Genomic DNA, 27,120 nt, shown 5'->3' on the forward strand with positions numbered 1-27,120 from the left:
TCCTCACGGCGGGAGACCCCCCTCCTAACCCGCCCTTCACCATCCATTCCCTCACAGTCCATGCAGCAACAACCCGGTAACCCCCCCCCCCTAGCTGCGTTACCCCGGTAACACCCCCCCCCCCCCCGCGTTACCCCTAACATTGTGGTTCCGTGAGTCAGCTGACTTCTGCTGACCCCGGCTACCAGCGCCATAACCACGACCCCTCCCGACGCAACACAGCCACCAATCCCTCCCTACCAGCGCCGGCCCCGCCCCAATTCTTCCGGCACGGGAAGAAAGCCCGCGCTTCCAACCCGAGCCCCGCCCCTCAACCCAACACGCGGGAAAAAGACGGACACATGACCCATCGGGACCCCAAACTACTCCCCAACCCACCAGTGGACAAAACAAAACAAAAAATCACCACAGTAAATAAACAACAGCCCAGAAAACAACCCCGAAAAATCCATTATAGCGAAAACGAACAGGCAACATCAATCAGCAAACACAGCCAATATAAACGACAGGATACCCAGGAGGGCAAAGCCTCCAAACAAAGTACATTTTTCCTCAGCCCCCCAGTCCTCAGTTTGAGTCCAAGTTCTCTGCCTGGACAAAAGCCCAGGCCTCCTCCGGAGAGTCAAAATAGAGCTGGCGGTCCTTGTAAGTGACCCAGAGGCGAGCCGGCTGTAGAAGGCCAAACTTCACCCCCTTCCTATGAAGCACTCCCTTCGCTCGATTGAAGCCAGCCCTTCTCTTCGCCACCTCCACGCTGCAGTCCTGATAAATCCTAACGTCCGTGTTCTCCCAACTGCTGCTCCTCTCCTTCTTCGCCCATCTCAACACACACTCCCGTCGACCAAGCAGTGAAAATGGACCAGTACCGCCCTGGGCGGCTCGTTCGGCCTCGGCTTCCGCTGCAGCACTCGATGGGCGCCCTCCAGCTCCAGGGGACCATGAAACGACCCCGTACCCATCAGCAAGTTCAACATTAGGACCACATAGGCCCCCAAATCCGAGCGTTCCAGCCCCTCCAAGAGGCCCAAAATCCGAAGATTCTTCCGGCGGGAGCGGTTCTCCATCTCCTCCATCCTCACCATCAATTTCTTGTGCAGCGCCTCGTGCAACTCCACTTTCACTGCCAGTCCCAAAAGCTCATCCTCGTTGTCCGAAGCCTTTTGCCGCAGCTCCCGAATCTCCACGGCCCGGGCCATCTGAGTCGCCACCAGCTTGTCAGGCGAGGCCTTAAACGGCTCCAAGATCTCAGCTTTGAGCTCCTTGATTGAGCGCTGAAGCAGCTCCTGCTGCTCCCGCGCCCACTGCTGCCATGCTGCTGCTGCTTCCCCGCCTGCCGCCATCTTGCTTTTTCTGCCTCTCGCCTTCCTCTGCTGTAAAGCCGACGTTTGGACCGCTCCACTGCGAGTCCAGTTCATCCACCAGCCGCTGGGCACACTGGCTGTGTTTCCTCCCGGGGAAAAGTTAAAACAATGCCGTTGCGGGCTCTTAAAAGAGCCCGAACGTCCGAAAAAAGCGGGAGCTGCCGAACATGCGGCTTAGCTCCGCATCGCCGTCACCAGAAGTCACCTTGGGCTTTTCTTAAGGTGCTTTATAAATACAAGCTGGAATCCAGGGCGGCACGGTGCCGCAGTGGTTAGCACTGCTGCCTCACTGTGCCGAGGACCCGGGTTCGATCCCGGCCCCAGGTCACTGTCCGTGTGGAGTTATACAACCATTACAAAAAAAGGGGGGGGGGGGGGGGGGGGGGGGGGGGAGCGCTGAGCTTTCAGCCTGCTTTCTCTGCTAAAAACATTCTGGAAATCTCTCTACTGTGGCTGCAAGCCTGGTCTATTTAAATTTAAGTATCCAATTAATTTTTTTTCAAATTAAGGGGCAATTTAGTGTGGCCAATCTACCCACCCTGCACACCTTTGGGTTGTGGGGGTGAGACCCACGCATGCACTGGGAGAACATGCAAATTTTGCATAGGTCTTCTACAGCACAGGAGGTGGTAAACCGATCCATCATGCCAATGCTGACCTAGACCCGCTCACTCATCTTTGCCCCATAGCACTTGGGTGTTTTGCTTTCCAGATAGTTACCCAATTCTCTTTTGAAGACCTCAATTAAATCTGCCTGCATCACACTCTCAGGCAATGCATTTCTGATGCTAACTATTTGTTGCGTTAAAAAAGTGTTCCTCCTGTCACTGTTGCTTCTTTTGTTAATCACTTTAAAAGAGTGTTCTGGTTCTCGGCCCTTCCATTAACAGGAACAGTTTCTCTCTTTCTACTCTGTCCAGGTCCCTCATGATTTCAAACCCTACTGTCTAATCTCCTCTTTATCTCCCCTCTTCCAAGGAAAAGACTGTATAACATATTGGCATCCATTGGAGTCTCCAACACTTTAAAGGGCAATTAGCTCATGACATAGTATCAATTTGTTTCATGAAAGTGCACAGATTTCAGTTCATACAAGTCTAACAGCTTATACAAATTATCATTGTTAACGCAAGGAAATGGTGAGAAGCTATATTCTAACACCCTGAACTACCATTTGTCCCATGGAAAAACTGAGCATAGGATTGTGATATTTTCAGCCATCTACTGCTTATTATTCTTTTATAAAAAGCCAAAAGTCCAGAAACGGGTGCACTTGGACTACATTTTCCATTTCTGCTTTTAGAGGTTTGAAAAGTACTCCCAAAAAGGGATAATCATAAACCTTACACAAGGGATCTTTTGAATATTAAATATTCAACAAAATACACTAATCTTTCGACCTTTCATTTCACTTATCTCAGTTTCATCATGTTTCAAAAGCTAGTTAATTACCTGCATGCATTTGCCATCATTAAAGTGTACAGTGGGAGCAGAAAGCGAAGTAAAATGACAATTCATAGGTGGGGGGAATTCCATTGGTGTTTCTTGTTCTCTCCCCCTGCCCCCACACACAACCCTCCCCCAAAGTGTTTCCCCTCTTACTGGTCTCAACTAACAGCTCAGAAGCTAAGTGAGTACCATGTTGTAGGACACTGCCAATGTCTCCTTCAAACACTACTGAATACTTTCTGAAGATTCTTCATCCAATTTTCCTTCACTCTGACCTTCTGTAGTTGCAGCTGAGATCAGGATTCCAGAAGTATAATAATCAAACCCACATATCACAGTTCAACATATTTGTAGTCAATCATGTGAGTGCATCCTATTTAAATTGGATATTTAAGTTTACCTAGTCCAGCCAAGAAGTTATTTAGAATGGTTGATTTGTTGACATTTTTCTGTGAGGTGATGGTCGTGGGTTTTCCTGTCGGCCTAGAAAGTTTGAAAGAAAGGAATAAAACAAAATAAATACTTTTGACGCATTTTAAACCAAAAAAAAACCTACAATCCGTATCTATCAAAACCAAGCAAGTGATGCACATAACAATTTGGAAAGATACAGTAGAATGAAAATTGAAGACAAGTTTATAAAAGTCAAACCTTCATAAAATGTAAATATAGGGAACCAAGTGCTACAACTAATGGGGCTTTAAGCATAGTTTGATTAAAGGTAGTCAGCATGGTTTTGTGAGGGGTAGGTCATGCCTCACAAGCCTCATTGAGTTCTTTGAGGATGTGACGAGACACATTGATGAAGGTCGGGCAGTGGACGTGGCGTATATAGATTTCAGTAAGGGATTTGATAAGGTTCCCCATGGTAGGCTCATTTACAAAGTTAGGGGGCATGGGATACAGGGAAATTTGGCTGTCTGGATACAGAATTGGCTGGCCGAAAAAAGACAGCGAGTTATAGTGGATGGAAAGTATTCCGCCTGGAGGTCGGTGACCAGTGGTGTCCCGCAAGGATCTGTTCTGGGACCTCTGCTCTTTGTGGGTTTTATAAATGACTTGGATGAGGAAGTGGAAGGGTGGATTAGCAAGTTTGCCGAGGACACAAAGGTTGGGGGAGTTGGAGATAGTGTTGAGGGTTGTTGCAGGTTACAACAGGACGTTGACAGGATGCAGAGCTGGGCTGAGAAGTGGCAGATGAAGTTCAACCTTGATAAATGTGAAGTGATTCATTTTGGAAGGTCAAATTTGAATGTTGAATACAGGGTTAAAGGCAGGATTCTTGAAAGTGTCGAGGAACAGAGGAATCCTAGGGTCCACGCACATAGATCCCACAAAGTTGCCACCCAGGTTGATAGGGTTGTTAAGAAGGCGCATGGTTGTCTGGTGGCGGCTATGAAGGATTAGGTCTCACATTTGGTGGCTCCCACTCGGCTTGGACCTTTGGATCTTTTTCCGCAATTGTTTGTTGGATTTGATTCGGAAAATTGATGGTGGATGCAATTGTGAAGAGGCGGACCAGAGGTGCTCGCAAAAGGAAGAAATAGGCGAACAGAGAAGGCTTGGGCTGAGGCTGCAGCGGGAGAAAGCATGGCGGACGACGGAGCAGCTGATGCAGTTCATACAGGAGGGCTTCGCCAAGCAGAAACAGGAATGTTTGGACCCGATTAAGGAATTGATTGCGCGACTGGAACTTATCTGCTCAAGATCGGGCGATCCAGAAAGTGGAGAAGGCACTGACTGAGCAGGAGGAACACCAAACAGCAGTGCAGTTGGAGGTGAGGATGTTGAGAGACAAACAGAAAAGGAACCTGGAGAAGGTCGAGGACCAATAGAATAGGTCCTGCCGGCAGAACTTGAGAATAGTTGGTCTCCCGGAGGGATCCAAAGGTGCAGACGCAGGGGCAGGGGCATACATAGCGGGCATGTTCAAGAAATTACTGGGGGATGGGACGTTCTCCCAATCCTTGGAGGTGGGCAGGGAGTACAGAGGGGGAAGACAATAGGTGGGAAAATGTCTGGCGCCATGGGCAGGGGCCACCAAGCTAGCTAGGCGGGCTAGTTCACAGAAGCGCAGTGGAGGGTGGGCAGATGTTATGCCAGTTGAAGGGGGTGGTTTGCATAGTGCTGTTGCGGGGGGGGGGGGGGGGGGGGGGGGGGGGGGGGGGGGACTTTTGCTGTGGGAGCCCCCAAACCAGGCTGATCCCATGGAACGTAAGAGGGCGAAATGGGCCAGTTAAGAGGGCACGCGTGTTCGCGCACTTGACGGGACTGAAGGCAGATGTGGCAATGTTACAGGAGACGCACCTTAGAGTAAATGACTACATTAGATTAAGGAAGGGATGGCAAAGGAGCTAAAGAGGTTTATGGAGCAGATGGAGGGGGGGGAACACGACCCATGGAGATTTGGGTGGCCGAGAGTGAAGGAGTTCTCCTTCTACTCACATATGCAGACAGTGTACTCCCGGATTGACTTTTTTATCCTGAACGGGGTTTTACGGACAGGGTTAGTGGACACTGAGCATTCAGCAATCACGATCTTGGATCATGCCCCACACTGGGTTGAGCTACAGGTGAGCAAGGAGGATGGCCAACGCCCGCACTGGAGACTGGATTTTGGTGGTTAAAGGGGAGCTGATCCAGATACGGGCCCACAGGGAGAAAGTAGACAGAGCAGAAACAGACCGATTGATAAGGGAAATACGACAGGTCGACAGGAGTTATGCGGAGACACCAGCGGCAGGGCTTTTATGGGAACAATGGAGGCTACAGGCAGAGTTTGGCTTGTTAACTACAGGGAGGGCGATGGAGCAGCTGAGGAAGACAAGGGGAGCGATTTATGAATATGGAGAGACGGCCAGCAGAATGCTTGCGCAGTAGCTCAGAAAGAGGGAGGCAGCCAGGGAGATTGGGAAAGTAAGGGACATGGATGGGAACCTGGTCGGAGGTCCAGCAGGGTTAATAAGGCGTTTAAGGAGTTTTACAGCAGGCTGTACGAGTTGAAACGCCCAGCTGGGTCGGGGGGATGAGGCAATTCTTAGGGGGGCTGAGGTTCCCAAAGGTGGACAAAGGGTTGGTAGAAAGGCTGGGGGCCCCGATCGGGTTGGAAGAAATAGCAGGTGGGGTGAAGGCCATGCAGTCGGGTAAAGCCCTGGGACCGGACGGGGTACCCAGTGGAGTTTTATAAAAAGTTCTCTGGGATACTGGGGTCGCTGCTGTGGAGGACATTTAACGAGGCAAGGGAGGGAGGGGTGCCTCCCCCGACAATGTCACAGGCCACTATCTCATTGATCCTGAAGCGAGATAAGGACCCAGAGCTATGCGGGTCCTACAGACCTATCTTCCTACTAAATGTAGACATCAAACTGATGGCCAAAATCTTGTCCTCTAGGATTGAAGACTGCGTTCCGGACTTGACAAGGGAGGGCCAAACGGGATTTGTTAATGGTAGTCAGTTGGCAGCCAAAGTAAGAAGGTTGCTGAATGCGATCATGATGCTTCCAGAGGGTAAGGACGTGGAGGTATTGGTCGCAATGGACGCAGAGAAGGCATTTGTTTGATCGGGTGGAATGGGAATATCTGTGGGAGGTACTGGGGCGGTTTGTGTTTCGATGGGGCTTCATTGACTGGGTCAGACTGCTGTATCAGGCTCCCGTGGCGAGTGTACGGACAAACAGGTTAACATCGGGCTATTTTAGGCTGCACCGGGGGCCGAGGCAGGGATGTCCCCTCTCCCCACTGCTGTTTGTGCTGGCCATAGAGCCGCTGGCAATTGTATTGAGAGCTGGTCCGGGGGGTGGTTTGGACCCACTAGAAGGGATGGAAGAATTTATGAGGATTCTGGGGGAAGTTTTCGGGTTATAAATTGAACATGGGGAAAAGTGAGATGTTCACGATCCAGGCAAGGGGGCAGGGGAGGCGATTGGGGGAGCTGCTGTTTAGAGTGGTAGGGAGAAGCTCTCGGTATCTTGGCATCCAGTTGGCACGGGGATGGAAACGGCTACACAAGTTAAATCTGACCCGACTAGTAGACCAAATGAAGGAAGATTTCCGAAGGTGAGACGTGCTCCCGTTGCCACTGGCTGGGAGGCAGTGAAAATGATGGTCCTCCTAAGATTCCTGTTTGTGTTTCAGTGTCTCCCCATCTTTAAACAGGTCAATAAGATCGGGTAAGACCCTGTGAGTAAAAAAGGGGATGCTGGAGCGCAGCCCGGGGGGGGGGGGGGGGGGGGGCTGGCGCTGCCGAACTTTTGTAATTATTATTGGGCGGCAAATATAGCCATGATTAGGAAGTGGGTGATGGGAGCGAGTACAGGCGGCGGCACTAGTTTGGGGGCATTGGTAACGGCGCCGCTGCCATCCTCGCTGACACGGCACTCCACCAGCCCCGTGGTGGTAGCGCCCCCGAGAGTCTGGGGGCAATTGAGGGGACGTGTGGGAGCAGAGGGAGCATCGGTCTGGTCTCCAATCTGCAATAATCACCGGTTTGCCCTGGGGAGGCAAGATGGAGGGTTACGGAGATGGCAGAGAGCAGGGATCGAGAGGATGGGAGATATGTTCATAGAGGGGGGTTTTCCAAGCCTCAGGGAATTGGAGGAGAAATTTGAATTGACGGGAGGGAATGAGTTTAGGTACCTGCAGGCCCGGGACTTCCTACGCGGGCAAGTCTCAACATTCCCGCTCCTACTGCCAAGGGGGATACAGGACAGGGTAGTTTCCAGAATGTGGGTGGGACAAGGGAGGATTTCGGACATTTACAAGGAATTCATGGGGTCAGAGAAAACACAGGCTGAGGAGCTGAAACACAAATGGGAAGAGGAGTTAGGAGGAGAGATAGAGGACGGTCTCTGGGCGGACGCGTTGAGTTGAGTCAACGCATCGACAACATGTGCCAGGCTCAGCCTGATACAGTTTAAGGTCATTCACCGGGCCCACATGACTGTAGCCCGGATGAGCAGGTTCTTTGGGGTAGAAGATAGGTGCGTAAGGTGTGCAAGGTGTTAAAAACAAGGGTGGCACCGAGTCCAAAGATGCCGATTTTCGGAGTGTCAGAAGACCAGGGAATCCGGGAGGAGAAAGAGGCAGACATTCTGGCCTTTGCCTCCCTGGTAGCCCGGAGACAGATATTATTAGCTTGGAGGGACTCAACGCCCCCGAAGTCTGAGACCTGGCTAACTGACATGGCTAGCTTTCTCTGTCAGGAGAAAATCAAGTTTGTCCTGAGAGGGTCACTGTTAGGGTTCGTCCGGAGGTGGCAGCCGTCCGTCGACTTCTTTGGGGAAAATTAACTGTCAGCAGAGTGCGGGGGTTGGGGTTTAGTTTAGATTAGGGTTGGAAAAGGTGGAACCGGTGAGGGAGGAAGACGGCTTTTGCACTATGTTTATATTGGTATGTACATTGTTTCTTCTGTTGTTGTCATAAAACCATAAATATCTCAATAAAATGTTTATTAATAAACAGAAGGCGTATGAAGTGTTGGCTTTCATTGACAGGGGACTGAGTTTAAGAGCCGCAAGGTTTTGCTGCAGCTTTATAAAACCCTAGTTGGACCACACACAGTTCTGGTCGCCTCATTATAGGAAGGATGTGGCTGCTTTGGAGAGGGTACAGAGGAGATTTACCAGGATGCTGCCTGGACTGGAGGGCATGAAATGAAAATCGCTTACTGTCACGAGTAGGCTTCAATGAATGTGAAAGCCCCTAGTCGCCACATTCTGGCACCTGTTCGGGGAGGCTGTTACGGGAATTGAACCGTGCTGTTGGCCTGCCTTGGTCTGCTTTCAAAGCCAGCAACTTAGCCCAGTGTGCCAAACAGCCCCAGCCTACAGCATGTCTTATGAAGAAAAGTTAAGGGAGCTAGGACTTTTCTCACTGGAGTGAAGAAGGCAGAGAGGTGACTTGACAGAGGTGTACAAAGTGATGAGAGGCATGGATAGAGTGGATAGCCAGAGACTTTTCCCCAGGGTGGAATTGGCTGTCACGAGGGGACATAATTTTAAGGTGATTGGAGGAAGGTATAGGGGAGATGTCAGAGGTAGGTTCTTTACACAGAGTGGTGGGTGTGTGGAATGCACTGCCAGCGAAGGTGGTGGAGTCAGAGTCATTAGGGACATTTAAGTGACTCTTGGACAGGTACATGGACAGCAGTAAATTGAAGGGGTGTAGGTTAGGTTGATCTTAGATTAGGATAAATGGTCAGCACAACATTGTGAGCTGAAGGGCCTGTACTGTGCTGTACTGTTCTATGTTCTAATATTTAAATCCATGTTGGCATTAATGACTGTCCGCTATCTCCAGGTTTACCCGTTATGCACAGACATAACATAGGAAAATATGGAACAAGGATAGGACCCATCAATCTCAGGATCAGTGTACTATCATGCATTCTCCCCAAATTATTTAGTCATGAGGGAAGTGACTCATTAGAACCACAGAATTCCTAGGAGGCCATTCGACCCATTGTGTCTGCACCGACCCTCTGAAAGAGCACCATACCGAGGCTCACACTCCCACCCTGTCCCAGAACTCCATAACCTCATCTAACCTACATATCTTTGGACACTAAACCTACGCAGACATGGGGAGAATTCCACACAGTCACCCAAGGCCAGAATTGAACTTGGGTCCCTGGCACTGTGATGCAGCAGTGCCAATATTGTGCCAATCCTTTTACACATATAACTGCCAAAATGATAAACCCTATTAACAATCCTCCATGGAATCAAGGTAATACAGCAAGAATTTTAGAGAAGTTAAACATTAGATACTACATTGTTCACCTCTGGTCGTTATATTTCACAGATGATTGCTCCATAATTTAAGGGTTAAAGGAACGATGTCCTCTGCAGCCTTTGCTTTTGAATGTTGGCTTTCTCAGGGTTGAGTAGGTTAGGGCTCTTTCCATTGAGGCTTGGGCATTGCTGTGCAATCCCAGAAGATCTATATGATTCTATATCATTTCTTTACATTTTGCCAATCTAAAATGTTGTATCTCTTATTGGATATTACTAAAAAGTGTTGCAATAACAGCACTAATTTCCTTTCAGTAATCAATGCTGGCTGGGAAGTTTAAAAGTCCAGACAGTACATCTAAATTTACAATGGACAAGTTTAAAAACCATGGCAGTGGAGCGCTTGTTTACTGCCATCTATGTTTTGAAGCCTTAGTTTCCTTCTTACGTGGATATTATCCAGAATCTGAGACAGTTTTAACTATTTTTAAAATGAATTTATCCCCCACAATTAAATGAGGAGCATTCTTCTCAACTCACAATCAAAAAGGAGTCCAAAGATGTGCAGGTTAGGTGGATTGGCCATGCTAATATTGCCCAAAAAGGTTAGGTGGGGCTACGGGGATAGAGGCGGGTGATTGTGCTTAGGTAGGGTGCTCTATCAGAGCAAGGGCCAGTGCAGACCTGATAGGCTGAATTGCCTCCTTCTACACTGTAGAGATTCTATGATGATTCTGGGAGGAAGAACTTGTTGGATCTGGTCAATCATTTACGTGAGTTTTGTCTCGTTTACACTTTTGTCTTTCACTTTGACCACCTCTTTTATTAGAAAAAGCAGCACAAATCTGGGTTTAGGAACAGAGTAATTTGAAAACAGTCTGAACAAACGTATATATTTCAAAAGCTGGAAGTGCCCTAGTCAAGCATTAACTGATTTGAAGCTTCATTCGATAAAATATCACTACGTCATTTTAAAATTAGGGTGTGTTTGAGTTCAAGAAGATGAGTCCAGTGAAATTGGCTGCAAATAATTTACTCTGACACAAAAAGCACAAGACCAGCTTCACAAATAGAGAAAATATCGACTTTTCCAATCACAGCCATATGAATGTGTCTTTTTGCCAATTGGATTGAAATATGACTTATAAACTCTTGTGTACATTACATATTTTTTGCAACATATTCCTCCAGACCAAGAAAAAAGGAAGAAGTGCCAAATCTAGTTTTGGGAAATTAAATGGAGCACAGAACAGTGCAAGGGAATTTGGCAAATAGTGATCAGGATATCAATTGGTAAGAGGGTGTTCCTGGAGCGAGGGAGGGATAGAGGCGGGCTGGCGCTGCCCAACCTTCTGGGGTACTATTGGGCGGCCAATGTGTCAATGGTGCGTAAATGGGTGATGGAGGGGGGAAGGGCGGCATGGAAAAGAATGGAGATGGTGTCATGTAGAGGTACGAGCCTGGGTGCCATGGTAACGGCGCCGTTGCCGCTCTCCCCCAAGAGGTTTACCACGAGCCCGGTGGTGGCGGCGACCCTAAGAATCTGGGGACAGTGGAGACGGCATCAGGGGGAAACAGGATCTCGATGGAGGCTCCACTGGGTGGCAACCATCGGTTCATCCCGGGGAACAGGGATGGGGGATTTAGGGGGTGGCAAAAGGCAGGCATCAGCAAATTGAGGGACCTGTTTATTGGCGGGAGGTTTGCGGGCCTGGGGGAACTGGAAGATAAATTTGGCCTTCCCCAAGGGAACATGTTCAGATACTTGCAGGTAAAGGCGTTTGCTAGGCGACAGGTAGAGGGATTCCCTATGCTGCCCTCGCGGGGGACGATGGACAGAGTGCTTTCGGGGGTGTGGGTCGGAGAGGGGAAGGTGTCTGACATCTATAAGGTAATGCAGGAGGTGGAGGATGCGTCAGTGGAGGAGCTGAAGGCTAAATGGGAGGAGGAACTCAGGGAGCAGATAGGGGACGGGACTTGGGCGGATGCCTTGGAGAGAGTCAACTCTTCCTCCTCATGTGCGAGGCTTAGTCTCATCCAATTTAAGGTGCTGCACCGGGCCCATATGTCCGGGACTAGGATGAGTAGGTTCTTTGGGGGTGAGGACAGGTGCACCAGATGTTCGGGGAGTCCAGCGAACCACACCCATATGTTCTGGGCATGCCCAGCACTGGAAGAATTCTGGAAGGGGGTGGCGGGGACGGTGTCGAGGGTGGTTGGATCCAGGGTCAAACCAGGGTGGGGACTCACGATTTTTGGAGTTGCGGCAGAGCCGGGAGTGCAGGAGGCAAAAGAGGCCGGTGTCCTGGCCTTTGTGTCCCTAGTAGCCCGACGAAGGATTCTGCTACAGTGGAAGGATGCAAGGCCCTGAAGTGTGGAGACCTGGATCAGTGACATGGCGGGATTTATAAATTTGGAAAGGGTCAAATTTGCCCTGAGAGGATCAATACAAGGGTTCTATAAACGATGGCAGCCTTTTCTGAACTTCCTGGCTCAAAGATAGGTATCTTGGTCAATAGCAGCAGCAACCGGGGGGGGTGGTGTTGTTCCATATTGTAGGGTCTATTCTGTAACCATATAGTGTGTTAATTTGCGTCGTTGTTAAAACGCTGTGTTGTTCATGGAGGTGGGGCGAATGTTTATGATTGTTAATATTATTGTTATTTTTGGTATTTTACTATGGTGCGTTATTGTTGTATAAATTCAAAATTTTTCAATAAAAATTATTTCCAAAAAAAAGGATATCAATTGGTTTAGAAAATAGGACAAGGACATTCTCTGTGAAAGTACACAACTGGAGGAAGATCAAGTTCTTTAAATATTTTCTAAATTGTGAACGGTATTGGTAGAGTGCATACAAAGAGAGCATTTCCACTTGTGCAAAGAATAAAACTATGGCCGTCAATATAAGGTAGACACCAAGAAATCAAATAGGGAATTCAAAGAAACTTCTTTCCCAAAGAGTGGTGAGAATATGGAATACACGACCCATAGAGAGTAATTGTGTTGAATAGTATAGCTGGGAGCCAGCTTCCACATCGCTAGAGGTGGTGCTAACGACAGGGGACTGGAGAAGGGGGTAGTATCGGCGGTTTACGGGGCTACTTTGGAAGAGGAGAAGGCGCCGCTAGAAGGGATCAAGGCAAAGTGAGAAGAAGAGTTGGGAGAGGGTATGGAGGAGGGGTTCTGGTGTGAGGTTCTCCAGAGGGTGAACACCTCCACCTCGTGTGCAAGGTTGGGGCCGAAACAGCTGGTAGTGTATAGAGCGCACCTCACAAGGGCGAGGATGAGCCGCCTCTTTGAGGGGGTAGAAGGTGCACACGAACGTTGCAGAGGGGGCCCCGCAAACCACGTTCATATGTTTTGGTCCGGTCCAAAGCTGGAGGATTACTGGAAGGAGGTGTTTAGGGCAATCTCTAACGTGGCACACATGAAACTGGACCCGGGCCCTCGGGAGGCCACATTCGGGGTGTCGGACCAGCCAGAGTTGGAAACGGGCGCGGAGGCAGATGTTGTAGCCTTCACCTCGTTGATCGCCCGCAGGCGGATCCTGTTAGGGTGGAGATCAACCTCTCCACTCTGTGCCCTGGCTTGGCGGGGGTCCTGCTGAAATTCTTGACGCTTGAAAAGGTCAAATTTGAACTGAGGGGAAGGATGATGGGGTTCTACAATTCATGGGCGTTATTCATTATGCACTTTAGAGAATTGGATCACATCGAACATTAGTGAGGGGGCTGGGAGGGTTGGGGAGAGAGGGACTGTATGTGTTAATGGTGACTATGGGCGATTCCTGATTCCTTTTTGTGATTTGTTTATGTTAACATGCGGGCTAATGTCTGGGGTTTGGAGGGAGGATCGGGTGGTTGTTATTGCTATGGGGATTGGCGTTACATTCGTTACTGATTATTGTTTATTGGTGGGTATAAATTTGGGAGAAAATGTGAAAAAGGAGAAGAATAAAAGTTTTTTTTTATAGTATAGTTTATTTAAAGGAAAACTAGACAAGCAAACAGGGTGTTACGGTGATAGATGTGGAAGGATGAGTGTAAGTCGTGTGGAGTACAAATCATGAACAGTTTCAGCCAAATGAATTGTGTCTGTGCTGCTAATTCGTATATAAAAGTATGTTTTGATCTTTGTGGTGACATGATTGAGAGAATCAAGAGGAGTTCCTGAGCCCAACAATATGAGGGAACTGAAAGAGATATAGACATGGGCATTAGATCATGATTTAAAAATATACTAATACAGAAAGAGATTAAAAACTAACATGTTCAAGTCCCCGAGAATCGTTTCCATGTCCAGTTGTTCGGAATACTGAATATGGAGTAGAATTTAAAAGCAGCTGCCTGGTTGTTTTACTCCTGATAACACTTTAGTTACTTGAATTGTGTTTTTCATATAAAAAGGAAAATATATTTTATTTTCACTGAACAATAAATTAACTACCTGCAAAGGTTCATGCTTCTCACAGTGAAGAATACAAAAGGAATTTAAAAAGTACAGCATCAGTCCTGCATTTACGCATCAGTCTTGATTTTGAGGCTCAGATCCTGGAATCTTGTGACTCAAACGTGATTGATGTACAAACTGATCTTTGGGATGTAACTTGAAATCGGATTAACCTGATCACAGCCCTTTAACATTTAAAAAAAAATTATTTTAATGATGCTTTGCTTTGTGACACATTTAAGTTTGGCATGACCAAGTCTTAACATTAAAGTGTCTGTCAAGCGTCAATGAAAACAGTCATTTTTGACTGCTTAATATTTTTATCTGTAAGGCTGTGGAAAAAGAGAAAGGAAGTCAGACCAATTGATTGGTTCCTTCCAACAGCTGGTACAGAAACAATGGACTGAATGGCCGCCTTCTGTGTGCTATTGGCATGGTGGCACAGTAGTTAGCACTACAGCCTCAAAGCACCAGGGACCCCGAGTTAAATTACAGCCTTGCGTGACTACCTGTGTGAAGTTTGTACTTTCTCCCAGTGTCTGTATGGGTTTCCTCCCACAGTCCAAAGCTGTGTAGGTTAGGTGGATTGGCCATGCTAAATTGCCCCTTAGTGTCCAAGGATGGGCAGGTTAGGTTACGGTGATACAGAGGGGTGGATGGGAAAGTGGACCTGGGTAGAGTGCTCTTTTGGAGCATTGGTGCAGACTTGATGGGCTGAATGGCGTCTTTCTGCACTGTAGGGATTCTATGATAATTTCATGAATCCTTCATACCTTGTTGACAATGTAAAAGATATTTTACAACGCAACAGACAAAAGTTATTCAACATACATCTTATAATCTACTTCCAACTCTATGGGAAAAAACATGTAGGTCAGATCCCATAACAATGTGTAAAACTATGCAGGAACTGCAAAATAAAGTTGCAATAAAATTCTACTCAAGTGCTTAGATATCATAAGCAAAATCTATTAAAACAAATTGATAATTTTGCAGAACCACCCAATTTTATATTTGTTTAATTCATTAAATAAATTGGTCAGCATTCTTCAGTAAATGAGAATTTAATGAGCACAAGAACAAATGACCCCATCAAGCATCCATATATTCTAGTTAAAATGATTCAAGATTATTTTACCTCCCAAATACATCGTCTCTGTAGTATCGACTTCTATAGGGCTGCTTTGGCAATTCCTGCAAACCAAAAAGACAAATGTAAAAATCTAACATTTTGCCACTTCAATATTCATTGCTTTCTGAACATTAAAAAATAAATATATTTTGATTGGAGTTTTTGTATTTTTACAAATAACATGACAAACCCTCAAAACTGGTACAGTAGTACTGCACAAACATTTCTCCATATGAGAATGCGTAAAAAGGCAAGAGGACACCAACACAGTTGGCTCAACTTAATCATTATGCCTGGCACCTCCATTTATACAAAAAGAAACATTGAAAGAACAAGTGACAGGATGGTGGAAAAGAGGATTAAGCCATGAAAACATGGCAAAATGTTGCACACTCCCATGTATGGCATGCTAACGGCAATGTTGCATAGCTTATGGGAAACCTTTCAGGAACCTATATTTTTGAGGTAGGGGTCCTATACTTTTCGAAATGCATCTGAGTTGGATTGGCGAAGACAGGTTAGGAATTCTATTGGGATACATTCCATGATAATTTTATGCCAATTCTGAACTGAAACTAATCCAACAGCAGACAATATTCTTCCGTGGTGCAACTGCTAGGACACCATGCAGTCTTTTTCATTATCAATTATCTTTCTCCTGTTGCCTCACGGTGCTGAGGTCCCAGGTTCGATCCTGACTCTGGGACACTGTACGTGTGGAGCTTGCACAGTTTCTCCGTGTTTGCATGGGTTTCGCCCCCACAACCTAAAAAGTGCAAGGTAGGTGGATTAAACACACTAAATTTCCCCTTAATTGGAAAAAAAATGAATTGGGTACGCTAAATTTTTTATTTTTTTTAAATTATCTTTCTAGCTGGGAGTCCCAGAATTAAGAATAAAGGATCAAATCTACATTCAAGAGCGAGATTGGCATTCTTCAGGATTGTTGCCTGCCTTCAAAATTAAAAAAACATTTGCTTCATTGAGTGACTGCGCCTGCATGCCTACTTCAAATGAGTGATTATATATATCAATCGAAGGATCGTTCAACAAGTCTTCAAATCCTCCTAAAATTCACATCCAAAACCATTGGGCCGTGGAACCTTATCAGATTGAAGCTCCCTCAGGGCAAGGGGCAAGAGCCACCCCCCCCCCCCCCCCCCCCCCCCCCCCCCCCCCCCCCCCCGAGAACTGGGAGCATTCAGGATCGATCATTGGTCATCAGAAATTGTTGGGAATTTAAGGAAGGTGAAGAACCATATGGGTCAATGTATCTCCAGGCTGTCTGTTTTATGTAAGTTGGCTTATTAATATCCTCCGTCTTAATCATGCCGTTGCCCTTGGGAGTCTAGCATAGAAGCAATAGGAACAGCTTCTTCCCCACAGCTACTAGACTCCTCAGCAACTCTCCCTCGGACTAATCTGTTCCCTGTAAGAACACTATTCACGACGCCCTATGCGGCTCTTGCTCATGTATTTGCTTTGTTTGGCCCTTGTTCCGCACTGTAACCAGTTACTTATTTGTCAATGTACTTTGTTGATTATTCTTTTTGCCTACTGTGTACATACTGTGTACGTCCCCTTGGTGCAGAAAAATACTTTTCACTGGACTTCGGTACATGTGCCCTATTCCTAATAAAAGCCAGGTATCTACTCAGTTTGTTTCCAAAGTCACAACTTTTATTTGGTAAAATTATACTCTTCTTCGGACATTGAGTCAACAAGAAATCCAGTGGCATTTGAATTGCATTAATTTATTTCAGCAACAAATGGTTAGGGTTCCTGCCACACTCCCTTTCTGTTTCAGCCAAAGTTTCTTCCAACTGACACTGTCGCTCTTACATTTTATGCCTTTTGGTGACCGTATACAAAATGGCCAAACCTCTACATAAGCCTTGCAGGTTTCACACGGAGTTGGGAGCTTACATCAGAAAGAGAATTACCTGAATAGAAGAGATCAAATTCAGCCTTAAAGTAGAAGACAAGGTTATGATCCCCAAGCAAACATGCATCAAATCTCCAGGATCTAGACTGGGGGTGGGTCCCCTTGAATAAATTAACACTCACAACCCTGGTACCATGCTGGTGAATCTGCACCACATGCCAACCAAAGCCAGTATGTCCATTCAAGGATGGGTGGTGCCAGAACTGAATACATTACTCCAGGGAGACTAACCAAAGCTTCATTTCCATCCCATTATATTCCAACACCTCCAATTTTTTTTTGTACCTGTCCACGAGGTTTTATTGATTTCTGTACTCAGATTCTAAATTACTGCTTATTCCCAGATCCTAGCTTCAAAACATTTAGAAAGTACTCTGTTCTATCTTTCTTCTGATCAAAGTGAATATCACAATGTCACATTGGAATTCATTCACCTGATGATCATTTTCCACTCCCAACTACGCTATTTACTGTGTCATCTAACTACAGCAAACGTGGTGAGTAACTCACCTCCTGACTCTTCAAAGCCTGTCCACCATCTACAGGCATAAGTCAGGTGTTATGGAATACTCTCCACTTGACTGGATGAGCAGCTCCACCAACATTAGAACTTCAACACCATCTAAGCCAAAGCAGCTCGCTAGATTGGCACCCCATCCGCCACCTTGAACATTCACTCCCTGACCACCACACAGTGACAGCAGTGTGTGCCATCTACAAGATGCACTGTAGCAACTCACGAAGGCTCTTCACATTCAACACATTCCAATTCACCAAGAACAGCAAGGACATCAGATGCATGGGAACACCGCCACCTGGAGGTTCCCCTTCAACACACCACTCACCATTGTGACTTAGAAATATATCGCCGTCCCTCCATTGTCACTGGGACAAAATCCTGGAACTCCCCTCCTAACAGCACTATGGGGTCTCCTCCAACACGATAGCAGTTCAAGAAAGCAGCTCACCACCACCTTCTTATGGGCAATAAATGTTGGCCTTGCCACATTCCACAAACAAATTTTTAAAATCCTGTCAATTTAGGGACACACCCTTAATCCCTACTGCTTCCTAACCAATTTTCTATCCAAGGCCACCTCCAATTTCATTAACTCTCTTTGCCTCTTGATGAAACCTTGTCAAACACCTTTAGGAAGTCCATATAAATAGCACCCATAGGCATTCTCTTATCTACCTCAATTATTACTTCATTAAATACAACTGGATCCATTCCACATGACAAATCCATGCTACTTTCTGATCAGCTCACGTTTGTCCAAATGCTCAGTCATCTGTTGCACGTAATTTCCTCACAATTACAATTAGACTAATAGGCCCATAATTGCCTGGTTTATCTCACCAATTCTTTAAATAGCTGGAGACAGTGGCAGTTTATAATTCAATCGGGACAATTTCTGAATGGAGTGTTTTGGAAGCTCATGGCTAAAGCAGTTAACAAATTCCTTATCTAATTTTACTCTCCTGGCAAGAAAACCATTGGCCATGAAGATTATTTTGTCTTTAATCACATTAGTTGCTCCATTGAGTTTCACTACTGTATTGTGAATATTTGTGGTCTCTCTCCTTGATTTACGGTTAGTTTTCCTTGTTTCTCTGGTACTTCATCCTCAACTGCATACAATAATAATCTTTATTAGTGTCACAAGTAGGCTTACATTAACACTGCAATTAAGTTACTGTGAATACCAATATAAGGTAGCTTTTTAGTAACTCTACTATTTCCAATTCATTTAAGGGACCACATTATGCTACCCTCTTCAGTGTTTTCCTTTACATTCCTCAAGATTTTTCTCAGAGGCACCCTGTGCAGTTCTTAGTACTTTATATCCCTTTGCTGTTCTGTATATCGCTCACTTTTAGATTTTTTACTATGTCTCATTTCCTTTCTTGGCCAAAGCTTTTCAATTCCACAACTAGTGCTTTTGTCTTTTAAGGCTATATGCATTCTGCCACATATTTTAAAAAAGCACCTCCCCTCTGCTCGTCTATAGTTTTATGTGTTAATAGTTCCACAGTTAGTTGTGGCCTGTTTCTACCTCATGTCTCCAAAGTTAGCCTCATCCAAATTTAAAACCTTGGTTCACGAGTTGCCCTTCTCCCTGTTAAACCCATAAACAATTCAATCATATTAGGGTGACTGTTAACTAGGTGCTTCCCTTGCAATTAGATTATTGACTATTTACTTGTTGTTTCAAGAACATATTGGCCGGGATTCTCCGAGCCTCCGTGCCGCAATCGTCAAATCGGGTCCGACGCCAGGACACAAACCTCTGGTGACCAGAGAATCGGCACCAGTTGCACGCGCGTGGTTGACGCGGCGCCATTCGGGGGCCGTTGAAAGTGGCTCCTGCGGCGATTCTTCGCAGTCGACCGGCCAAGTTCCCACCAGCGTGGTTCACTTATGGTTCCACCCAGCGAGAGCTCAGTGCTGCGGTGGCCGTCTGGTGGGGGTTTTTTGGGGGAGGTGGGTGGGAATCGATGGCCTCCACGACAGCCAGGCCAGCGATCAGGGGCCACTGATCGGCGGGTGCGAACGATTTGGGGTGGCCTACCTTCTTCCGCGACGGCCCACTGTGTGGTTCCGCCATGTTGGCGGAGCCAGCGTGGAAGCGGCTGCTGTGCGTATGCACGGACCCGCGGCCGCAGCAGCGCAGAACACTCCAGCGCCGTGCTGGCCCCCTGTGCGCCACGGAATTGCTGGGCCAAGAGGTCCGTTGACGCCAGCGTGCAGCATTCCGGTGTTTACAACAGCATCAGCACTTATCCGCCGTTTGGAAGAATCCCAGACATTGTTCTGGAATACACTCAAACTTTTCACTGTCTTTGTTTTTAAACATACATCTTCACTTATTACCTTTAAGTCACTTCTATTGTGATTAAAATAACTTTGGTCATTAGCTATATTTCTTTCCGAACTTCAAATTTATATTACATTATAGATGACCTGGATTTCTCATTCTTTATTTAGAACAAAGAGTATTTCAGCTCTGTATTTCTGCCCAAGTCCCCAAGACTGGTTGAGCTGGTTTAGCTCACCAGGCTAAATCGCTGGCTTTTAAAGCAGACCAAGCAGGCCAGCAGCACGGTTCGATTCCCGTACCAGCCTCCCCGGACAGGCGCCGGAATGTGGCGACTAGGGGCTTTTCACAGTAACTTCATTGAAGCCTACTCGTGACAATAAGCGATTTTCATTTTTCATTTTCAAGACAACCTACACCCTCTCTCCATACCCTGTCTGTTGATTTGAAGAGCTTTCAAGAGGCCTATGGGAGCAGTATGGTGGCGCAATGGTTAGCGCTGCTGCCTCATGGCAGTGCAGATCCACGTTCAATCCCGGCCCAGGTCACTGTCCACGTGGAGTTTGTAAATTCTTCCTCCACTATCCAAAAGATGTTCAGAATAGGTGGATTGGCCATGATAAATTGCTCCTTAATTGGATTTTTTTTTTTTTAAAAGAGGCCTATTTATCCTTTCAGCTAGGACTGTTTCCAGCCAGATGAAGCCCATCAAGACAGTACAGTTCCTTTTGTCCTTGTACTGGTGCCAGTATCCAACTGTCACCAAATCTTTACCCACGTTAGTCTCAATTTTCATAATCTGTTCATCCTGTATCAACTTCCACGTAGCTCAAGTAATAATTTGCAAGCTCCTTTGTTTTAAGTTAGCTATTTCCTGGTATTTCCTCAGTAGGGTCCCCTCCTTGTTCTTTCATACCTTGCTCATCCTGATATGAATCACAACAAATAAATCATTCCAAATTTACTTTCCACATCAAGATACAAGCAAATTACTGCGGATGATTGGAATAGAAAACGAAAGAGAAAATGCTGGGAAATCTCAGCAGGTCTGGCAGCATCTGTAGGGAGAGAAAAGAGCTAACGTTTTGAGTCCAATGACTCTTTGTCAAAGCTAACAGACAGAAAAGTGGAAAATATTTATACTGTGGAGTGAGAATGAAAGATAATCGTAGCCACAGAAGCCCAGGGAAACTTTGTGCTAGTGGCCACAGCATGTGGCGGCGCATGGCACTGACTGTGGCTCCCAGGTTTCCCTGGGTTTCTGTGGCTATAACTCATCTTTCATTCTCACTTTTCATTTTCAGAGTAAATATACCCCTATATCTTCCACCATTTACCTTAAATTTATGTCCCCTTGTAATGGTTTGTTCCACCCGGGGAAAAAGTCTCGGACTGTCTACTCTATCTATTCCCCTGATCATCTTATAAACCTCTATCAAGTCGCCCCTCATCCTTCTCCGTTCTAATGAGAAAAGGCCTAGCACCCTCAACCTTTCCTCGTAAGACCTAGTCTCTATTCCAGGCAACATCCTGGTAAATCCCCTTTGCACCTTTTCCAAAGCTTCCACATCCTTCCTAAAATGAGGTGACCAAAACTGTACACAGTACTCCAAATTAGGCCTGACCAAGGTTTTGTACAGCTGCATCATCACCTCACGGCTCTTAAATTCAATCCCTCTGCTAACGAACGCTAGCACACCATAGGCCTTCTTCACAGCTCTATCCACTTGAGTGGCAACTTTCAAAGATCTACGAACATAGACCCCAAGATCTCTCTGCTCCTCTACATTGCCAAGAACCCTACCGTTAACCCTGTATTCCGCATTCATATTTGTCCTTCCAAAATGGACAACCTCACACTTGTCAGGGTTAAACTCCATCTGCCACGTCTCAGCCCAGCTCTGCATCCTATCTATGTCTCTTTGAAGCCAACAACAGCCCTTCCTCACTATCCACAACTCCACCAATCTTCGCATCATCTGAAAATTTACTGACCCACCCTTCAACTCCCTCATCCAAGTCGTTAATGAAAATCACAAACAGCAGAGGACCCAGAACTGATCCCTGCGGTACGCCACTGATAACTGGGCTCCAGGCTGAATATTTACCATCCACCACCACTCTCTGTCCTCTATCGGTTAGCCAGTTTGTTATCCAACTGGCCAAATTTCCCACTATCCCATGCCTCCTTACTTTCTGCATAAGCCGACCATGGGAAACCTTATCAAATGCCTTACTAAAATCCATGTACACTACATCCACTGCTTTACCTTCATCCACATGCTTGGTCACATCCTCAAAGAAGTCAATAAGACTTGTAAGGCAAGACCCACCCCTCACAAATCCGTGCTGACTATCCCTAATCAAGCAGTGTCTATCCAGATGCTCAGAAATCCTATCCCTCAGTACCCTTTCCATTACTTTGCCTACCACCGAAGTAAGACTAACTGCCCTGTAATTCCCAGGGTTATCCCTATTCCCTTTTTTGAACAGGGGCACGACATTCGCCACTCTCCAATCCTCTGGTACCACCCCTGTTGACAGCAAGGATGAAAAGATCATTGCCAACGGCTCTGCAATTTCATTTCTTGCTTCCCGTAGAATCCTTGGATATATCCCGTCAGGCCCGGGGGACCTGTCTATCCTCAAGTTTTTCAAAATGCCCAACACATCTGCCTTCCTAACAAGTATCTCCTCGAGCTTACCAGTCTGTTTCACACTGTCCTCTCCAACAATATGGCCCCTCTCGTTTGTAAATACTGAAGAAAAATACTTGTTCAAGACCTCTCCTATCTCTTCAGACTCAATACACAATCTCCCGCTACTGTCCTTGATCGGACCTACCCTCGCTCTAGTCATTCTCATATTTTTCACACATGTGTAAAAGGCCTTGGGGTTTTCCTTGATCCTACCCGCCAAATATTTTTCATGCCCTCTCTTAGCTCTCCTAATCCCCTTCTTCAGTTCCCTCCTGGCTGTCTTCTATCCCTCCAGCGCCCTGTCTGAACCTTGTTTCCTCAGCCTTATATAAGTCTCCTTCTTCCTCTTAACAAGACATTCAACCTCTCTTGTCAATCATAATTCCCTCACTCGACCATCTCTTCCCTGCCTGACAGGGACATACATATCAAAAACACGTAGTACCTGTTTCTTGAACAAGTTCCACATTTCACTTGTGTCCTTCCCTGACAGCCTATGTTCCCAACTTATGCACTTCAATTCTTGTCTGACAGCATTGTATTTACCCTTCCCCAATTGTAAACCTTGCCCTGTTGCACGCACCTATCCCTCTCCATTACTAAAGTGAAAGTCACAGAATTGTGGTCACTACCTCCAAAATGCTCCCCCACTAACAAATCTATCACCTGCCCTGGTTCATTACCAAGTACCAAATCCAATATGGCCTCCCCTCTGGTCGGACAATCTACATACTGTGTTAGAAAAGCTTCCTGGACACACTGCACAAACACTACCCCATCCAAACTATTTGATCTAAAGAGTTTCCACTCAATGTTTGGGAAGTTGAAGTCACCCATGACTACTACCCTGTGACTTCTGCACCTTTCCAAAATCTGTTTCCCAATCTGTTCCTCCACATCTCTGCTGCTATTGGGGGGCCTATAGAAAACTCCCAACAAGGTGACTGCTCCTTTCCTATTTTTGACTTCAACCCATATTACCTCAGTAGGCAGATCCCCCTCGAACTGCCTTTCTGCAGCTGTTATACTATCTCTAATTAACAATGCCACCCCCCCCCCCCCCCACCACCTCTTTTACCATCTTCCCTAATCTTGTTGAAACATCTATAACCAGGGACCTCCAACAACCATTTCTGCCCCTCTTCTATCCAAGTTTCCGGGATGGCCACCACATCGTAGTCCCAAGTCTTAAGTTCATCCACCTTATTCCTGATACTTCTTGCATTGAAGTATACACACTTCAACCCATCTCCTTACCTGCAAGTACTCTCCTTTGTCAGTGTTACCTTCCCCACTGTATCACTACGTGCTTTGGCGTCCTGAATATCGGCTTCCTTAGTTGCTGGACTACAAATCCGGTTCCCATTCCCCTGCCAAATTAGTTTAAACCCTCCCGAAGACTACTAAAAAACCTCCCCCCCAGGATATTGGTTCCCCGACTGCATGCTGCCTATCCCTTTGACCAGCTCCTCCAGCTCAATCGGCGCCCCCCAGCCCCTCCACCTGTCCCTCCTCCACCTTCGGGAACCTCAGCCGGACCAAAAAGGCCCCCCCCCCCCCCCCACCACCGGGGGCTCGGACCGGTACAATTCCCCATAAAAGTTCCTGAAGACCCCATTAATATCCACCCCCCTTCTCACCACATTTCCTCCCCTATCCGTCACTCCACCAATCTCCCTGGCTGCGTCCCGCTTACGGAGCTGATGCGCCAGCATCCTACTTGCCTTCTCCCCATATTCTTACACCGCTCCCTGTGCCTTCCTCCACTGAGCTTACGCCTTTCTGGTGGTCAGCAAGTCGAACTTGACCTGAAGGTTACGCCACTCCCTCAGCAGCCCCTCCTCCGGATCCTCCGCGTATTTCCTGTCCACCCTCACCATCTCCCCCACCAACCTCTCCCTCTCTCTTTGCTCTCCCCTCTGACAGCGACAATTTCCTCAGCTGGCTGCAACCTTCCTAACTTTCTCTGCCTTTGTGAATTTCGGATGTTTGGGGTATTTCAGTTCCTGGCCCAGAGCAGACCAATCACTGTGGGCACTCGCTGACTTCTTACTCACAGCACATTGCATTACATTTCTTCTCACTGCCCTGTTTGTGGCCTTTGTTCATGCTTCTGATTAAACTGCAGAATGTTAATTAAATCTAATGATGGCTAACATCCCCAACTGAGGATAGTGAGCTAACCAAATAACATTTATTCCCCAGGAAGGGGTGGCGAGAAATGCCTTGAGAAATCTAGTGCCTTTTTAGCGTGTTTTACGTGTTAGTCTAGCTCCTTTTTGAAAATTCATTTGGCAACTCTGAGCACACATGCTCAGTCTCTTTCCAGTGGAGACACTTAGTGAGTACGCAGGGTTGATTGAACACATCGTACCCACCACATGGATTGGTTCGATAGTCTGAGTAGCTATAGCAGGATTAACAGGAGAGTCAAATCCAAGTAGGAGAATTGTTAACAGTTTAATAAATGTGTTAAAGCCATCTCCAAATCTGAACCTTCCTTTGTCAGAATGCACATCAAGGAAGCATCTTATGCTACGTCAAGAGCATAACAAAACAAATATCAAGTAGTTCAGATGAGGGATTGTTGTCCTCAAACGTGACCCCTCCCCAGCCTCTCCGCAAATCGTGTCTGACTTCCTGCATTCTCGCTGTTTTCCCAATCTCGTTCAAACACCCCCTCCTGTAAATGGGTGATGCCTTCACATCGCCATTGGTGTGGGTAACAACAACATCTTTGTGCCAGCACCTTAGTAGGGGGAGTGTCACTTTTAACTTGCAGACCATCAGCACAAATTGCAACGAACAGCAGTGGCAGATTATACCCGTACCCGTTACCCCCACCCCCGGACTCACCAGCCTGGGCAGTGCCGCCTCCCCGCTCATGCCCAGCCGCTGACCGGGTTTCCCCGGGGCTCTGGCTCCTGTTTACCGCCTCCCGCCTCTTTCGTTAATTTGAAATCGTCGCGCGGCCTGGGTGTCGCTGACCGGCGCGCGCAGCCCGGGCAACGTTTCCGCCCGGCGGCCAATCAGAGCTCAGCGTGTCCCGGCGGCGGGCGCGCGCCGCAACAAAGACGTCATCAGACGGTTGCCCCGCTGAGCTGCTGGGTCATGTGACCGGCGCAGGCACTGTGTGATGGCGGCGTTTGGCAGCCAGAGTCGCAGGATGTTCAAACGGATCATTCCTAATCCGCAGCGTTGTTGAACGTGGAGAATGTGCTCCGTCTCTTATGCTCAAACCTTTAAGAGGCACCGTGGATTCCTCTTCAGCTGCAATATTGTGCTGGTGGCTGGGCATCACACTATTGGAAAGATGGCCCAACGGTTGCAGGAAAAAATTATTGGAATGGTGCCAGGCATTAGGGACTTTGGTCATGTAGAAACTGAGCTTGTTCTGATTACTTACTTCACCTGAGGAAGGAGCCGTCCTCTGAAACCTAGTGTTTGAAACAAACCTGTTGGACTTTGACCTGGTGTTGTAAGACTTCTTACTGTGCTCACCCCGGTTCAACGCCGGCATCGCCACATCATTACTTGCAGCAGAGAAAGTTTAAGGAGAGCTTTATTAGAGTAAATACGGAGCAAATGTTTACAGTGGTTTAAGGGGAGCATGTATTTACGGTGATTGGCAAAAGAAACAGAGGCAATCTGCAGAACCCCCTGCTTCTTAGGTTCTTAGCGGTTTGGAAGACCCTCTGTCCCAATCGCTGTCTTCGCATACTTCTGCTACCATCCTGGAGCTGTTTCCAGAGTTGTTTCCTGGGCCTTCTGGTGACGGAGCAAGGATTTCCCTTTCCGCCGCACTCAGTGTGGTGGAGGACCCGGGCCAAAAGGGCAACTGGCCGAAGGCTGTCAACTGCCCAATCTTGGGAGCAGAGAATGCATATGAGGCTCTCTGCAGCAGGGTGCAGAGCTCCCTCGTGCCTGACACTGTCGTCCTTCACCCCCTCTGATGGCTCCTTTATTTTTCTGCCTCCATAGGTAGTTCAAGCAGTGCCCTATCGGGCCCCCTCCACCAACTCCCTTCCCTCTTTCCTCACCACCCTCATTCCCCTTCTGTTGGTACAGAGGCAAGGGTATCTGGTCTCTCCAGCACAAAGTTTAGTGCTTGTACCGTTTATTTTTGTACAACTGTGGTCTTAACCGTTTTAATGACCAGAATGTCCTACCCCCATCACGTACATTGGTACAGAGGAGAGGGTACCTAGTTTCTCCAATGCAGAATTAGTGTTTGTACCATTTAGCCATGTACAACTGTAATGGTTACTGTTTTAATAAAAATATTTTCTTTTTATCACTTGAGTTATTGTATTCTGGAATGCTGATACAGATTCACTTGTAGCATTCAAAAGAAAACTGATCCATGAAGGGGAAAAAGCAGGTGAGGAGGACACCACATGATGGGCTGAATGACATGCTCCTGTGCTGTATCAATCTTTGATTCTATTAAATCAGGAGGTCATATAATGGGAAAAATAGGACATAGGGTAGGCTATTTAGCCATTTGGTCCTTCAATTAGATCATGGTGGAT

The 27,120-nt window shown here is 46.9% G+C and overlaps 1 protein-coding gene across 2 annotated transcripts in view; it reads right to left on the bottom strand.

The window, feature by feature from the left end:
* Positions 1–25,592, bottom strand: part of LOC119970187 — a 143,989-nt gene extending 118,397 nt beyond the window's left edge. For both annotated transcript variants that reach the window (XM_038804407.1, XM_038804404.1), the window contains exons 1-3: positions 25,445–25,592; positions 15,132–15,187; positions 3,211–3,293 (exon numbers count right to left, since the gene is read on the bottom strand). In XM_038804407.1, coding sequence (XP_038660335.1) covers positions 3,211–3,293; positions 15,132–15,187; positions 25,445–25,474 — 169 coding nt within the window. In that variant the 5' untranslated portion in view covers positions 25,475–25,592. The remainder of the gene's footprint in view (positions 1–3,210; positions 3,294–15,131; positions 15,188–25,444) is intronic.
* Positions 25,593–27,120: the final 1,528 nt, after the last annotated feature.

The sequence above is a fragment of the Scyliorhinus canicula genome, chromosome 8 (assembly GCF_902713615.1).
Source record: "Scyliorhinus canicula chromosome 8, sScyCan1.1, whole genome shotgun sequence".
NCBI lineage: Eukaryota > Metazoa > Chordata > Chondrichthyes > Carcharhiniformes > Scyliorhinidae > Scyliorhinus > Scyliorhinus canicula.